General features: G+C 42.5%; 1 protein-coding gene across 1 annotated transcript in view; it reads right to left on the minus strand.

Annotated features, from left to right (window-relative positions):
* Nucleotides 1-11160: 11160 nt before the first annotated feature.
* The window catches only part of VDR (vitamin D receptor), a 133018-nt gene continuing 126778 nt past the window's right edge, over nt 11161-17400 (minus strand). The window contains exons 8-10 of the mRNA XM_066584329.1: nt 17038-17189; nt 15636-15752; nt 11161-14493 (exon numbers count right to left, since the gene is read on the minus strand). Coding sequence (XP_066440426.1) covers nt 14234-14493; nt 15636-15752; nt 17038-17189 — 529 coding nt within the window. The 3' untranslated portion in view covers nt 11161-14233. The remainder of the gene's footprint in view (nt 14494-15635; nt 15753-17037; nt 17190-17400) is intronic.

Here is a 17400-nt window from a genome sequence, read left to right on the forward strand (position 1 = left end):
AGGAAACGATGACTGGTCTCCACTTTAGGAGCACAAAATGAGTGATTGTGGAAATTCCGGCTTCATACATAACTTGTTGTCTGTACTGCTGCACTGATTCTCAAAATGTGTTCCTAATAATTAAAGTTGATTTACGAGTTTAGATGTAGCTTGCACAAATAATTACATGAATTGTTATGAAAATAGCTAATATTGCTTCACAAAGACACACACTACAACATATAATTAGTGAAATATTATTGGATATTACTAAAGTTATGAGGCTTTGAGGCCTGCACCTTGACATTGACTGATTAGTTACTAAACTGCATTCCATATACACATTCAAATGTACAAAATGCCTAATATGAACAATAAACTTTAGATCAAAAGCTTAACCGGTCCAATTTCTTGTGCATACCGGTACAATGTAAAGTGGTTTTTGCTCATGGCCTAATATCACGGGGCTTATATTGGGTGACCAGAAAAATTGTACTGTATGCCAATGGTGTTTTGGAGAGACCCTGAGATATCATTCACTAATGCCATTTCTACTCTTACTGAGTTTGGAGATTACTGTGGTTTACGCATAAACTGGAGCTCATCAGGAAATCGGTGGATTTTGTGTTCATTATTTATTGCAAAACTTTCAATAAAATGCGATCTAATTCTTAATTCATTCTAACATTAATCTGATTAAAAAATATGGAACAAGTTGCATTTTTTTGATTAGATTAATCTGGTTTTAACTACTATAGTCCTTTTTAGATACACTCAGATTGCATCTTAAAGGGTGCATTCACATGAACGTATATCGGCTCGGTTTTCACGCCGAGCCAATATACGTCCTCCTCATGTGCAGGGGGGGGAGGATGGAAGAGCCAGGAGCAGGAACTGAGCTCCCGCCCCCTCTCTGCCTCCTCTCCACCCCTCTGCACTATTTGCAATGAAAGGAGGCGGGACGGGGGTGGGGCTAAGTTCCGCAAATTAGCCTCACCTCCTTTCATTGCAAATAGTGCAGAAGGGCGGAGAGGAGGCAGAGAGGGGGCGGGAGCTCAGTTTCTGCTCCTTGCTCTTCCATCCTCCCCCCCCTGCACATGAGGACGATGTATATCGGCTCAGCGTGAAAACCGAGCCGATATACATTCGTGGGAATGCAGCCTAACACTGTTCGGAAATTCCCGACAAGGTTTCTACGAATGGCAACCTTTTAGTTCAGTCTGGAAGCAGTTTTTGGCAACCCAGCTGGAATCATACAGTAGGTTGCTATTAGTAAGATGAAGATCAAAGGTTCAAATTTTGGTCTTCATTTTAGCAGGTTTCCATTTGATTTTATAGTAAAATAGTATGTAAGACCGAAAAAAAAACAAATGTCCATTCAGCTTATTACCCCCCAATGTTGATCCAGAACAAGCCAAAAAAACAATGAGGTACAAGGCAATTCTCCTCATTTAAGGGAAAAAAATCCCTCCTGGCTCCAATCTGGCAATCAGAATAATCTCTGGAGCACCGACCCTTCTGAAGTTTACATACAGTGTTTCCCTGAAAATAGGATACTGTCTTATAATAATTTTTGGCCCAAAAAGGCACAGTGTCTTATTTTCGGGGGGTGTCTTAATACTTACCTAGCAGGCGGCGTTCTGGCAGGCTTCCGTGTAGTTCTCAGCTTGAATACCCCGCCTCCAGTAAGAGATTGCTGTGATTGGATCACGCCAATCAGAGCCGGCGCTTGATAAACTAATCACGGCCATTCAATGATGTCATTCAGCGGCTCTGATTGGCTCGTTATCCAATCACAGCAATCTCTTGCTGGAGGCAGAGTATTCAAGCCCTGTTATCAGGAAGAGAATGCTCTCTCAAAGCTGAGGCCTACACGGAAAACTGTTGGAGTGCCACAGCCCAGCGCGAGGGACCAGAAAACTGCTTCCTAGGTGAGTATCGTTTTTTTCATGTAGTGTATCTGGCGGAGGCTTATATTTAAAGTGCCCCCGAAAATCAGGGTAGGACTTATATCGGAGTAGGTTTTATTTTCAGGGAAACGCAGTAGTTTTGTTTCATCATTTTGGTCAGACAGAATAATATACATACTTTGTAAAAAAAAAAAAATCAAGGACCTAGAAGGAGTTGTTGTTTTGCTGCAAAACTCAGTATGCAGTTACATCTCAGGAAGCTATGCGAATGATTAGAATTGTGGCATGATTAGCAAAACAGTCTTGCACCGGAGGTCCTAAAAGTGGTTCCACCCTTGCCCTATAAAAAGGCTCCCAGAAGCTACTTCTGTATAGTGGACCTCTTTTTCTGCTTGTGTAGAGAGTCTGTTAACTGGGCGAAATCTCTTTGATTTCACATCATAAAGGCGTTTAGTGGTCAACAGAGTTTGACAGGGAGCACATTACTGGAATGCCAGAACCTGGATGGTCATATTGACAAATTGCCACCACCTGGGTCATTCTGACCAGACTGTTAGGAGGTTTTGGGACCAGTGGATACATGAGGGAATGCACACAAGGTGACTGGGCTCAGAACACCCCAGACAGACTACCAGTAGGATTGTCTAATAAACACAAGCAGTTCCAACTGTTTCATTGTCTGCCATCCTGAGACAATTCACTGAACAGGAATAATCCAGAAGTATAGGCTTTTCACTAAATGGACTACTTAAAAATTAACCTTTATTAATTAATGTTAAAAACCTTCCCGGTACAGACTAAACAAACAAACATCGAATCCGTTTATTCCTTGTGGAAAAAAAATTATAAGGTATAATCATGAAGGGAGGGAATATATATCACGTGTCAAGAAATCACTTATTGATGGTCGTCTGCCTAGACCAGTAATTGTCCCCCAACATCCACAGGAGACACCGGCATAGCCCAATATGGTACTGGAGCTTCCATGCCCAACCACATTGCATCTTGTATCCAAGCTAGAGGCAGTATAACAGGGTACTAGAGCCTCCATGCCTGCCCGTATCACATCTTGTATCCATGCTAGAGGCGGTACAACAGGGTACTAGAGCCTCTATGCCTGCCTGTATCGCATCTTCCATCCAAACTAGAGAAAGTACAACAGGGTACTAGAGCCTCCATACCCTCCCGTATCACATCTTGCATCAAAGCTAGAGGTGGCCCAGAGGTACTAAAGCCTCCATGCCCACCCATATCACATCTTGCATTTAAGCTAGAGGCAGTATAACAGGGTACTAGAGCCTCCATGCCCGCCTGTATCCCATCTTCATCCAAGCCAGAGGCGGTACAACAGGGTACTAGAGCCTCTATGCCGCCCTTATCATATCAAGGAATTATCGGATTGGATGTTTGTTTGTTTAGTCTGTACCGGGAAGGTTTTTAACATTAATTAATAAACGTTAATTTTTAAGTAGTCCATTCAGTGAAAGGCCATCTTGAGACAGGTGGCACCATTGTTACAGACCCCTCTGCCTGCTGGAACCACTTCCATGCGATTGACTGAAGGACATTTGGTCTTGCGATGTCCAATACATGTATTGCCTTTGACACCTACCCACCAAAACTGGACTGCTACAGAATGGAACCAAGTTGTCTTCAGTGATGATGCCGGATTTAGTTTGGGCACTGATGATGGCTGTGGAAACCTAGAAGGAGTTGTCGTTTTGCTGCAAAACTCGCTATGCAGTTAAATCTCTGGCGGATATGCAAATGATTAGAGTTGTGGCGTGATTAGAAAAACAGTCTTGCACCTGAATTCCTAAAAGTGGTTCCACCCTTGCCCTATAAAAAGGCTCCCAGAAGCTGATGATGGCTGTGGAAACCTAGGGGTGATCACCTCAATTCTGCCTTTGCTGTGGAGCAGGGACAGTGACAGCTAAGTGATATGTTCAGGGCATCGTTCAGCCACATGGAAGGGCTACCTAAGAGGCATTTTCCAGAAAGATAATGCTCAGCCGCACACAGAAATGGTGTCACAGGAATGCCTCCGCAACATTGCCACACTTCCGTAGCCTGCCCGATTGCCAGATTTTTCGCCAATAGAACATGTATGGAACCATCTGGGACATTAACTTCAACAGCATACGATTTTGCATGATTTAGAGGCTCATTTACATCAAATGTGGGGCAATATGCCACAGGATACCATCCAGAACCTGTATGCTCCATGCCCATCCATATCACATTTTGCATCCAAGCTAGAGGTAGCCCAACAGAGGTACTAGAGCCTTTATGCCCGCCCGTGTCTGATCTTGTATCCAAGCTAGAGGCAGTACAACAGGGTACTAGAGCCTCCATGCCCGCCTGTATCACATCTAGTATCCAAGCTATAGGCGGTACAACAGGGTACTAGAGCCTCCATGCCTGCCCATATCACATCTTGTATCCAAGCTAGAGGCAGTATAACAGGGTACTAGAGCCTCTATGCCCTCCTGTATCACATCTTTATCCAAGCTAGAGGTGGTACAATAAAGACTCCCTCCAAGTGTTGTTTCCTGCAATAAATGATCCTTTTGCTTTGTTATTGGAATCACTTACTTATATCAGTGTTACAATTTTCTTTGATTCCGACAACTCCTTATAGGCGTTTTGGTTGTTGTGGCAATGCGTGTAGTTTTGTAGCTACTCTGTCCAGCCAAAATGCTGCAATAGAATGAAAATCTGCTAAAATGTAGATAAAGGCTCGCAGAGTCACTCTCCGTTTAACGAATAGCAACCTCTGGACACTGTTTTCAGCTTATCCAGATGGAGCCCTGGGGTAGAACCACTGAACACAGTTTACAATGCTCTGTGAATGAAGCCCTGACGAGGAGGAATGAAAGTGAGTTCTGAGATCATCCCATTCTTAGAATGTGTATTTTGAAAGATTCTTATTACTTAGTTCCCAACTTGATACAATGCAAATACACACAAACAACACATTTGCAAGAAATAAAAAAAAAGACAAGAGAATCAAAACCACAAACTAAACACTTTATTACAAACATCAAGGCACGTACAATGGCATGTCATTTCCCTTTTCCTGTTTCTTTAGGCTTTCTTTAAGAACATCTCACATTCACATCTTATCAATTAAGAGTTCTGAGCTGGAAAAAAAGCAAACACTTAATATTTTTTTAAAACCAGAATTAAAACATCTATAATTTATATATATTCAATCTTTCCTGTATAAAGTGCATAACATTAGAGAATACAATCTAATACATCAAAATAGACTTTTTTTTTCCTTTTTGTCACAGTAAATTTTACCAAAAATACATTTACATACAAATAAAACAGCGAGTTCCTCCTGGATTGTAAGACGCAATTTGTATTCATACAAATAGTGTAATAATTGTTGGCATATAAAACATTGGCGCAGAGTTTGAAAAGCCGGCGAAGGGGAAGAGATTCCATTCGTTCAGGTGTAACTACCGAGTGTGGTTGTGCCCACGCTCATGGGAATAAGCCCAGAGGCAGAATGAAAACCTACCAATCTGTGCATGACTTAAAAGGCTCACTCTCATTGGCGTATAGTACGCAGTACAGAGCAAAAGCGCATATGTATGTGCGTATTTGCTGGGTATGTTAAATCCCCATTGCCTATATTGGTGCACAATACACACTAAATAGGTAATGTGGCGTAAGAAAAGCGCAAGTGTGAGTGGCCCAGTAGACAACAATGGGCTTTTGGCACCGCGTAACACACCAGTGATATACCCCCATAGGAGTGAGCCCTAATTCTTACATATTCTGGTTAGTCATTGACAGATGTGCACAATACGTTTATGCCATATGTAATATTCTATACCATCTCCCATAAGTATGTACCGGTGTTATTAGAATGATGTGAAAAATAATCATATGTCTGAGTCCTGTAATACAAGCAGAAGGAAGCCCCCTCCAGACAACATTTACAAAGTACTATTTAGCGAAGTACATAAAGAGGAGGCCCATAGCTACATTCAAGATTAAAGGGTTGTAAACTATTCATAACCCATCCGCCGAATAGGCCATCAATAGTAAATCAGTGGCGGTGTGCCAAATGGGGTCCCTGCCAATCAGTTGTTCACAGGCTAATGCGCTTGTGCACTTAAATGATTTCTGCAGGAAGCAAACAGCTCCGTTCCTGCTGCAGTGGCCAGACTTAGTATTACAGGCAAAGTTCCCATTTAAGTGACTAAGACTTCTGCATGTAATACCAAGCCTGGCCACTGCAATGGAAATTGAGCTGTCTGTGTACTGAGCTACTTTCTGCAGATAGCAAAGCACAGCATTCTGGGGAACAGCTAATCAGTGGGGGTCCAAGGTGGCAAACCCACATCGATCTACTATTAGTGACCTAAACTGAGGATACGCTTATCAACAGTCTAAAGCTGGGTAACCCCTTTAAGCCCCCAACTGGTGCTTGATCACACAACTCTTGCTATTTCCACTCTTTTCATGGCCAGTTCCACACTCCCTCTTTGGCTTACTATCCTATTTCGGCAGATGTCAGGGGTGAAAAAGTACTGGGTATGTTGGGTTTCCATATGCCCTACCATTTGTTCCTACAAGCCAAAAGAGACCGGTAGTGGAATACTACGCTTTTTTTTATAACACACAAAACATGCTGAAATAAGCTCATTGGTCATATAGACAGAACAATTGGGAGGAACTGCTGTCAGCTGAGATGATGGTTAGATCATTTGGAATACAGAAGGATTCTACTTTCACTGTTCATATAAGGCTAATTTATAAGGTCTGAAAATATGGCTCCTGGTGAAAAACCTGTTGCACGTCCTATTCTTGCCCATATCACAGACGAGAAATAGGACATGCTAATGTGCTGCATGTCCATCTGCTTCCTGTGTGCTAGAAGTCTAATATACCGTACTAAAATATATCTCTGTAATATAAAGTCTGTTAGCGGAGACCCTCAGATCTCATTTGTAAGACAGTTTTAAAATTTGGCTAATTTTGCAAAACCACTCTGTTTTTTGTGATAATCAAGACAAAGCGAGGAGGTACAATTGAGTCATTGTTCATTGCCAAAACAAATGTGCTCTATCGTGTAAAAACAACCGCTAACCACCAACTTACATCTCTTTGTCAAATCCTTTTGACTATTATTTTGAATGATCAGATCCGCAGTTGAGCAAAGATTTCCTACCATAATATGGATGCAAAAGCATGCCCATCTTAGGCTAGTCTTAAATGTTCCTAAGTTGTTATATATACCACAATAAAAGGCACCGAAGGTCAACATATGATGCCACGTTATGATATTCCATCCTAGAAGCAATGCTTCCAGTGCGGAATACTTCTGTAATCCAGCAACTGATGTAACATGGCACAATTTTCTGTTGGGTCCAAAAGTAATCTGGCAGCAAAAAGCCAATGAAATCAAAATGTACCGTATAAAAGGGTACAGTGGGGTCCTATCAACGTCTATGGGAGCTGTATCTCAAAGGCTGAACAGCACTGTCATGTGGCAGTATGCGTGAGCAAAGGTATAACATGTCTGTATAACATCACTCCTTAAGGAGAGCGCCTAGAAGATGAGTAATAAGGCCCTCCATGCTCCTCTGGGTGATATGCAAATAAGGGAGATGAATTGCAGAGGTATTGTTCCATCTCCCTTATTTCTATCAGATAAAATACCCTTTAAAGTAATATTGCTAGCTAAAACATTTGTGGCATATCCATAGAATAAGATTAAGGATAAATGAGGCCCTACTTCTTGGATCCATACCAATCCCCAGAATAGGGATCACTTCAATGGGAGTCATATAAGCAGCTGAGGAAGTGGTGAGCAAAAAATGGGCAATTATTTGTAAGTATGAGCCAATGTCTTGCTTTGATGTCTCAACTCGCCCCTGTGTTGCTTTGTACCGACTCCTAACTCATCCTGTCTTGAAACAGTCATAGAGATTTTCTCTGGTAGTTTACGATATATCAGTTACTACCAGATTTTTTACTGCTACCCAATATTAGCCCCATGTTCGCAGTATCGCAGTATCAGTACAATCAACACTGATTAAAGAGAATATATATTTAAATTTACTGTTCTAAATAAATGCAGTCCAGTCTCTGTCCTACAGAGTATTAAGGTAGCAGAAATACAGTCCTAAGCGCTCGCTCACGACCTGAAGGTTGCGAGTTCAATCCCCGCGTAGTTCAGGTAGCCGGCTCAAGGTTGACTGAGCCTTCCATCCTTCTGGAGGTTGGTAAAATGAGTGCCCAGCTGGGTGGGGGGTAATAAATAATATACCTGAAAGTTGGGCCTATACAAATAAGAAGATTTATTTCATTTTTTTTTATTTTGATGGGTATAACCCATATACAACTACTGTATGTATGTGGTCTTGTTCAAGCTGCGTTCAAGTCTGCAGGAATTTGCCCTCTATAATCTTTCCCAACTTGGTACCTCTGTAGAAGCAAAATTAATCATGCATTTAACGCTTTCCAATCCACTGTCTGACCTCTGAAGACATTATGATTTAAGGCTGTACAGCTCCGATGTTGTAAGACATCCATCGGGGTTCTCTTACTGTATATTCCCAGCCTCTCTGCTGTCACAGCCTATCCAATGTGTCACCTCATGCAATACTGGCTTTAGCCAGCAGATAGCGCTGTTGTATAATGGCAGAAAAAGAGTAACCCTCCTAGGAAAACGAGGATACAAATTGGATTGGAAAGGGTTAAGTAAAAAAAGATACAGTATGTCTTGGCAACAGAATGGACAGCCTGAAAGAACGGCCCTCAGTAAAAACTATCTACTTCTTCAAATTACTTACAATGCATTTGGTATATGAGCAAATGACAAGCCTTATAGGCTATGTTCGCACGGGACAGATACGCTGCAGAATGTTTGCTGTTGAATTTCCGGCGTACAATCCGCAGCGTTTTGAAATCCCAGCTAAATGAATGAATTTTAGTGATTTTTTGCCTATACGGAAAGGAAAATATCCGCTGCGTAATTGTTCTTGTGGATTTTAATGTTGCGGAAAAGCAGCGCATAAGGGGCTTTTTCTGCATGTTTCCAAAGCAGAGGAACATAGTGGAAAATCCACAAAAATGAACAAAAAAATCAAAAATTTGCACTGAAAAAAATGCATCGAGATAAACACCACGAATTCTGCAACAAACAGCAACTTTATGTCTTGTGGATTTCAGGCCAATTGCTCAACTGCCCTGTGGAAATTCTGCAGCGTATCCGTCCCGTGTGAACATAGCCATGATGGGTGAGGCAGTCATTGGGAAATGCAGGTAAGGCACCATTAAACAAATGATGATCAGCGGCTGATTACCTTCTGAAATAATGTGAGGGCTATAGGAACTCCATCATTTCTCTATGCCCCAGACAATGGCCTCATCACAATGCACAATGCACTTCATCACTGGGAGTGAAGCTAGTTTACAGTAATCATGTTGTCAGTTCTCTGCTGAACTGTATACACTTACCTTCAGGTCATGTGAAATGTGCAGATCGCTGCGCTGCATGCTAAGTTTGCTATATACTTCAAACTTCCCATCTACTATGAGTTTAAACCCTGGCAAGGTTGGATGGAATGTGCAGCAGGTAGGTCATACCACGGATTGGAAAATCTGCAGGAGACCCTCAAATCTGCACAGGTTTATTCCCTAGATTGTAATGGGGTTTTGTAAAACCGGTTTTGCTTGCATTGCAATGCAGAATCTACACTGAAAATCTGCAATGATACGTCACAGTGTTCGAGTTGTCATATTATATACTCTTATGCGCACTAGAAGTTCAGCAATAGCAAAAATACTGCAAACATTGTGATACGCGTACTCGTATATTTAGTGTCACTCATGAGCCTACATCTATATCTGCAGTGTGGGTTCCATGCTCCGGCTCTATCATGGTAGCAAGATAAAACGGAATCCACCTGCCCAATTGGATCCATCTTATGATAGAGCCGAACAGGACTAGACGGACCCCATTGACTATAAAGGGTCCGTTTGGTTCTTGTTCAGCCAGTTCTCGAACGAAATAGCATATTGCACTATTTTGTCCAGGATTAAAATGGAATTCAGGAGCAGAGACTTCGGATGCTGCCTAAGGCCCATTTACACGCAATGATTATTGCTCAAAATTCGTTCAAATGAACACATTTGCGCAATAACCGTTACATGGAAATGCGAAGCACTATTCGTTCATTTGTCGTTTATCACTGAGTTTCAGCCTGCATAAAAATGGTCATTAGTTCGTTTGCTTTTCACTTAGCTTAAATGGTATTTGTCAGTCTTTGAAAGACTGAACAACTTGAGGGGAGGGGTGAGTGTTTGGCTTGCATAAACACAATGGCTACTTGTTTACTGATGCCAGCAGAAGACAATGTCTTATCTTCCCACTAGGGCCACCTGCATGTGGCTGGATTTACATTGCGTTATCTGGAGCAGGCGTCCACCTCCGGATTCCGCAGCAAATACCTGCCATAGCATGCTATGGAAAACCGATTTTTCCTGCCCATGAGCAGAAATCAATTGCGATTTTCTACTCATGGTTGAAAAAAAATCACAGCATACTCTATTCTTAGGCAGATTCTGTGCGGACGGCTTCCATTGAAGTCAATGGAAGCTGTCTGACCCACAGCCCTTCTGCAATCATCATTGCGGAAAGGTCATGGGATCGGCATCTTTACCTAGCAATGGCGCGGCGTTATCTGTACTGCGCATACGGCTCAGCATTTCTGTGCAAAGAAGTCGTTCAAACAATAACTGTTGTGTGTAAATGCGGCTTTAGACTCAACTGATGGCTAGGACAAAAGATTCAATAATAACTTAGATTTAGTGCAAATATCTGCTGTGTTTCACGATTCCGGCTTTGGATATAGGTACTCTATATGTAACGAAGGCCACTATGTTTACAGCTGTCCCAAATACATGGAGCAATGCCCCACTTAGTGCTTCATTTCAAGTTATCACTCATCTGCAATGAGATCAAAGTATGTTAAAGAGAACTAAATAAATCCCTCATCCCAAAAAAGTTCATTTCAAAAAGTTAAATAGTAGAGATGAGCGAGTATACTCGCTAAGGCACATTACTCGAGCGAGTAGTGCCTTAACCGAGTATCTCCCCGCTCATCTCTAAAGATACAGGGGCCGGCACCGGTGACAGGTGAGTTGCGGCGGGGAGCGGGGGGAAAGAGGGAGAGAGAGATCTCCCCTCCGTTCCTCCCCGCTCTCCCCCGCCGGCCCCCGAATCTTAAGAGATGAGCGGGGAGATACTCGTCTAGGGCAATACTCGCTCGAGTAATGTGCCTTAGCGAGTATACTCGCTCATCTCTATTAAAAAGCTATAAGAGAATCATCCTGCCGGTAATACTGTTATTACACAAGTACAGCGATCTCTTCAGCGCTCCTTGTCATGATAACGGCTATTGCAGAGTACAGACCACCAAACTAGTTAGAGTATTGCCTTTACAAAGATCCTTCCGAACAGTCTACTGCTGGATTGTGGTGCTGGAGCCGCACAGCAACTGATGGAATATGGTGATGTGGGAACCTACAAGCCTGATTCTGTAGTGACAGAAAGTGTCAAATATATACGAGGAATATATATATATATGCCAAATATTGGCACATCATAAAGAAAATTATTTTCCGTTCTATGCCACTTTCTATTCTATACCAGTTCTTAGCTTGTGGTCCACCAACTTAAGGGTGCATTCACAGATGGCAGTTTTGCCTCTTTTTTTGGTACAGCTTGTGCAAAGTCACAGTAGAAACCATGCAATCAGGTGAATACACCCTAAAGGCTTAGATATATAGCCATGCTAAGGCTCTGTACAATATCCAAGTTATACAGAAGCATAATACGGGACCCATACAAATATATGGGCACACACACAACTATTTTAGGTCAGGTTTCATACAAGGCTCCATCCGCTAGAAGCGATGTACGGGCGTTGCACAATGGCACATGACATTCTGCCCCGCTATGCAGCAGTCCGTACAGCCTGTACAGTGATGTGCTGCTTGCATTGGGCTGGAGTCTTAGGGCGGTTTCAGACTAACGTATTTGTGGAGGTATTTCCGTACGTAAAAATCTCACGGCGATGAAGCGAAGCCTTTGATTTAAATAGATTAGTTCAGACGAATGTATTACTGCCGCGCAAAATCTTTGTATGAGAAAAAATAGGACCTGCTTTATCTTTATCCGTGTTACACAGAAAGCTGCCGTAGAAGTCTATGGCAGCCTAAATAAAAGGGAGGGAGTTACCCTGCGTTCAACAGAGGGAAAAGAAGACAGCTGGCCGTAATTAGGCATTTAATTGCCGTTCTACTCTACGGGGAGGGTGTAACACGCGTGTGAACTGGCATTTAATTGGTAAAAATAACTTAACTAACTGTCGGCACGGACGTATCAGCCTGTTTCTTGCCATCTCTTAACCTCGTGCAGGCGCAAATACGTTCCGTAGTGGCGAACGTATTTGCGCATACGTTCTTCTGAAACCACCCTTACTAGTATACCATTTGCATAAAATACAATCTTGTTCATTAGGGTACGCTCACAAGTGACAATATGTCTGCAACTGAAAATGCAATTCTTCTGTGTGAATGGGGCTGTACATGCATTTTTTCGAACCCCATTTACACGTATAGCTCTGCCACATGTGGGCATACCCTACCTAGGCCATACGGAAAAGCACCAACTTAGCTGATTACTGTTAAAAATATTCTTTTATACAGAATTCCAATTCTTAAAAAAAAAACAAAAAAAAAACGGATTACCATCGTGATTGTGTTTTTGCGTGTAGATACTGGTACATGCAGGCTGGACTCTCAATATCTAGTCAATAGGTCAAGCTCAAGTGTTATGTGGACAGCAGCATTCGACTATTTCATAGCAAAAATACGGGCATGTCTTTTTCTTTTCTTCAAAAAGCATATATATATATATTAAAATAGAATTATCTGCAATTCGAAAATATACATTTACTCTCATTTACTTTAACACCCAATAAAATATACCAATAACGGATCCTAATATCTAAAAACATCACAATCTTCAGGACTTGATAAGACCTGAAGCATTTCTTTCCAGGTAGGCTGCACTTTTAATGACTTACACTAAGGCCCACGGCCGGGTTTGCATTGCAGAATTTGGAGCGGGCGTCCGCCTCCGGATTCCGCACCAAGTACCTGCCATAGCATGCAATGGGAATGCGGGTTTCAATGTCCATGAGCAGAACTCTATTGTGATTTTACGCTCGCGGGGGAAAAAAATCGCAGCATGCTCTATTTTGAGCTGGATTCCATGCAGATGGCTTCCATTTAAGTCAACGGAAGCTATCCATCCTGTGGCCCTTCCGCAATAATCATTGTGGAAAGGCCGTAGGATCCGCGTCATCGCCTAGCGATGGCACAGTCACATCTATACTGCGCATGCCCGCTGACTGGCACATCCGTAGTACAGAGGAAAAAGCATCCGGACAGGCACGCAGGGCTCACTGGCGGGGCACCGAGTTGGATTCCGCTGCGGGATCCGACCCGGTTGTGTGCATTCGGCCTAAGTCTCTACATAATAGTTGCCTACACTTGGTTGTAGAAATGACTGCCAATGTTCCATAGCTCTGAAATCAGGCACGTACATGCGGCAGAAGTAATACCATACACACGTACAGAAAGGAATCCAATTCTGGTGAAGGGATTTCTGCGGCATGTGAACGTTACCCTATGAGGAAAGAAACCGTCAACATATCTTCCTCCGTTAAGTTGGCCAAGCTTCAGTACCAAACAAGTAACTCTGCCCAGATGAGGACAAGGATCGTAGGTAGATCTCTGTCTGGTTACATCACACACATATGGGAACATACTGTACTTTGGTTAATTACTTCCTTAACATATTTACACTATCAAATATTATTTATAGACTTGACGGCTTATACAGTCCTTCAGAATTTGGCACGTGCGATTGTCAAGTTTCCGATTTCGCAAACCATGGCTTTTGTACACAAAAACGCCTATAGAAAGGCCAAGTATGATCAAAGTTGACGTTTGCTATCGAAAAGGCACACAACATGGCAAAGCTTCCTATACTGGAACATTACATCAAAAGCATCGCATGGGATTCTTGCCCCATTGTGTAGCAGAATTACAGAAAGCAGGGTAACCGTTCATTGGATCCTCTCCAGATGGGTCTTAAATAGTACGCCCTATATACAACCGCAGCTAATTAGCTCCTGAGTAAAGACTCTCAGTCATTTCCCATAGCAAAAAAAGATAATTCAGACCCAACTTACTACTTTTTTTTTACACTTTGATTCATTCACACTTCATCTTAAATGAAAGTCATCTTAAGAAATCTCATTGCCAAACACCTCCAACACAAGTGGGGTGAGCAGCATGCTGTGCTCCGGCTGGAATGAGAGGAACCGATATTGTCTGGAATGCTCTTCGTTCAAGCTTCGTAGGTCGGCCAGTTTCTGGATCATCTTCGGGTACAAGAGACGACTCCCCGGGGGTGGATGTTTGCAGAGGATATAGGCTTGCAGAGTAGAAGCCAGACGCTCCTGGATTGTTTCGACAAGTGCTTTGTCTTGAACCCCCGGACGATCTAGGAATGACACATAAAGAGAAACTGAGTAAATATTGCATCAGCTTAGCAAGGGTTACAAAAGGTTATCGGAGCTCTTCCCATATATACACTAAATTCAGCTCCTTTTTTAGAGCCCCGACCCTTTCACAATTCCCTGTTTGGAAATGTGACCTCGGAGTGCAGCATAAAATCAAGTGAGCAAGTTTTCCATAGATCAGTTTCAGTGTAAATCCACGTTAGAACGTGAAAATCAAGCAATTTGAGGGACTTCAAATAATGCCTGGTCATCGGTACTAGACTACCTGGGGCCAGGGTTTTTAAAAATGTTAAAACCTTGTGGGTTCTTCTTGTGCAACTGTGTCAAGAGTATGATGAGAATAGAGTGATGGAGGGAAAATATACAGCAAGAGGGATCCTGTAGAATTAAAGAACTCGTCAATGAAAGGGGTCAGAGGAGGGTGTCAAGAATTGCCTTACCGAATGGGTGGTGCACAGTCAAGCAAACTGCAGTCAAATACATTGCAGTTTCTGAACACACAACTCTTCGTTCCTTAGCACAGAAGGGCTATAACAGCAAATTATCAATTGATTGGGTTGCATTGTTATCTAAGAGAAACAGACTCCAGTGGGCAAAAAGGCACAAAAATTCTAAAAAATAACATGTCTTGGTCAGATGAATACAGATTTCTGTCGTGCCATGCTGATGGTCAGATTCTGGTGCAAGCCGAACATTGCTCAGCAACAGAACATTGCAATTGGACGATGACGATTGAGGATGGTAAAGAACTCTTAGAATATTGTGACAAGTTATGCTACATCTTTACAATATTTAAAAGGGGTTGTCTCAACTAGATCCAATTGCACCTTAGGCTTCTCCAAAAACATTGGTTCAAGTTCCCGAAACAAGCAGAAATCAGAAATGTAGTATCACATAAGCGATGGACATTCAAGTTAATGGACAACCAAGCCACCCATGATGAAGTTGTGTCCATCAGAGTGCAAACACTCCTATTTTGTGGCTTTCTGCTCTATCATTAAGAGGACACCCAAGCAGTATACACCCCTCTATGATATCCATACGCCCTACCTCATATGAACAAGTGATGTCTTCATAAGACATTGCTTTAACAAACATGAAATATCCACTTTTCAGCACTGACCTGGTGAAAGAATACAGATCGCCATTAATAGCACATGCTCTTCGTCATGAAGATTTAGCTTCTTCAGTCCCACCTGGAATTTCACCAATGGCTCCAGAAGATCCATACTATGACCAGCTGCAGATGACAACATATAGAGTTAATCGATTAGCCGTATTTTACTTAGATCAACAATTTATATACCCAAATCATCGCACAGTCCCTATTCTCTGAGCCCAACGTGAGGATGGTACATACGCACGCACTTCTAATTATACCACTAAACTAGGTGAAATAAGACGCCGCTCATGTCCGAGTGCCCCAAATATCACATATATAGATTAAAGAAATGGCATCAGTTACTAATAAATGGGGCAAAGTACTAATAGCCGTTGTATCATGGCGAAAATGATTTTTTTTTCTAAATAAGTGTTTTTAAGTTTTTAAAAATAGTAAAACATGAAAAATTCTGTAAATATAGTATTGTCATGAAAATGGTGATGAGTCCAGTAGGTCACTGTTAAAGTCTGTCTTAAAGGGGTTGTCTCGCGAAAGCAATTGGGGTTAAGCACTTCTGTATGGCCATATTAATGCACTTTGTAATATACATCGTGCATTAAATATGAGCCATACAGAAGTTATTCACTTACCTTCCCTGCGCTGGCGTCCCCGTCTCCATGGCTCCGTCTAACTTCAGCATCTAATCGCCCGATTAGACGCGCTTGCGCAGAAGGGTCTTCTGCCTTCGGGTCTGTCCGGCAGCAGCGGCATTCTGGCCCCGCCCCCTTCTACGCATCATCGCGTAGCTCCGCCCCGTCACATGTGCCGATTCCAGCCTCCTGATTGGCTGAAATCGGCACGCGTGACGGGGCGGAGCTAAGCGATGACGCTTAGAAGGGGGCGGAGCCAGAACACCGCTGCTGCCGAGCCGAAGGCAGAAGACCCTTCTGCGCAAGCGCGTCTAATCGGGGGATTAGACGCTGACGTTAGACGGAGCCATGGAGACGGGGACGCCAGCGCAGGGAAGGTAAGTGAATAACTTCTGTATGGCTCATATTTAATGCACGATGTATATTACAAAGTGCATTAATATGGCCATACAGAAGTGTATAACCCCACTTGCTTTCGCGAGACAACCCCTTTAATGTAAACACTAAATAGGTAATATATACAACGGAAGCTGTTAACCTGAGAACAAGAGGTGAGTGACAGGATCCGTTCCCTTCGGTTATCAGTAGACTGTGTGCCGTAATATATCTTCAGGGCAGACAACTAAGTACAACAGTAACCCATTTAATTACGCAAGCGCCCTTAGGCTTATTTGCTGCATATTTGATGTTACAACAGCACAGAGAAGCAATTACACATCCAGTGACATTGTAAAGCTTTTGGGTTATTTCCAACAACAGTATAGGGGCATTACCTTGAGTTACATCATCTACTTTGTACTTGAAGTCCTCGCTGCCACAAGTCCAGGACATGTCATCCATGGTGAATGACTGGTTGGATCGGAGCATTATAACTTCAATGACTGATGACTTCAACAAGGCGATTTGGTCTTCGGCAGTAAGGTCCCTAGTGGGCAATAGAAAAATCACTAACGTCAGGCTTTTTCATTGACAGCCTTCCTTTATGTATCAGAGTCAAACATCTTCATTGTAGAACAAACTGATTCTTCTGGTTTCAATTAGGGCTTCAAAACAATAATTGTTAGGACCCATTTGTTTTAGAGGGATCCTACAATAATTGCAAAGTCCGCATGGACAAAAGATAAACCTGTCATATA

The sequence above is a fragment of the Eleutherodactylus coqui genome, chromosome 1 (assembly GCF_035609145.1).
Source record: "Eleutherodactylus coqui strain aEleCoq1 chromosome 1, aEleCoq1.hap1, whole genome shotgun sequence".
NCBI classification, from domain to species: Eukaryota; Metazoa; Chordata; class Amphibia; order Anura; family Eleutherodactylidae; genus Eleutherodactylus; species Eleutherodactylus coqui.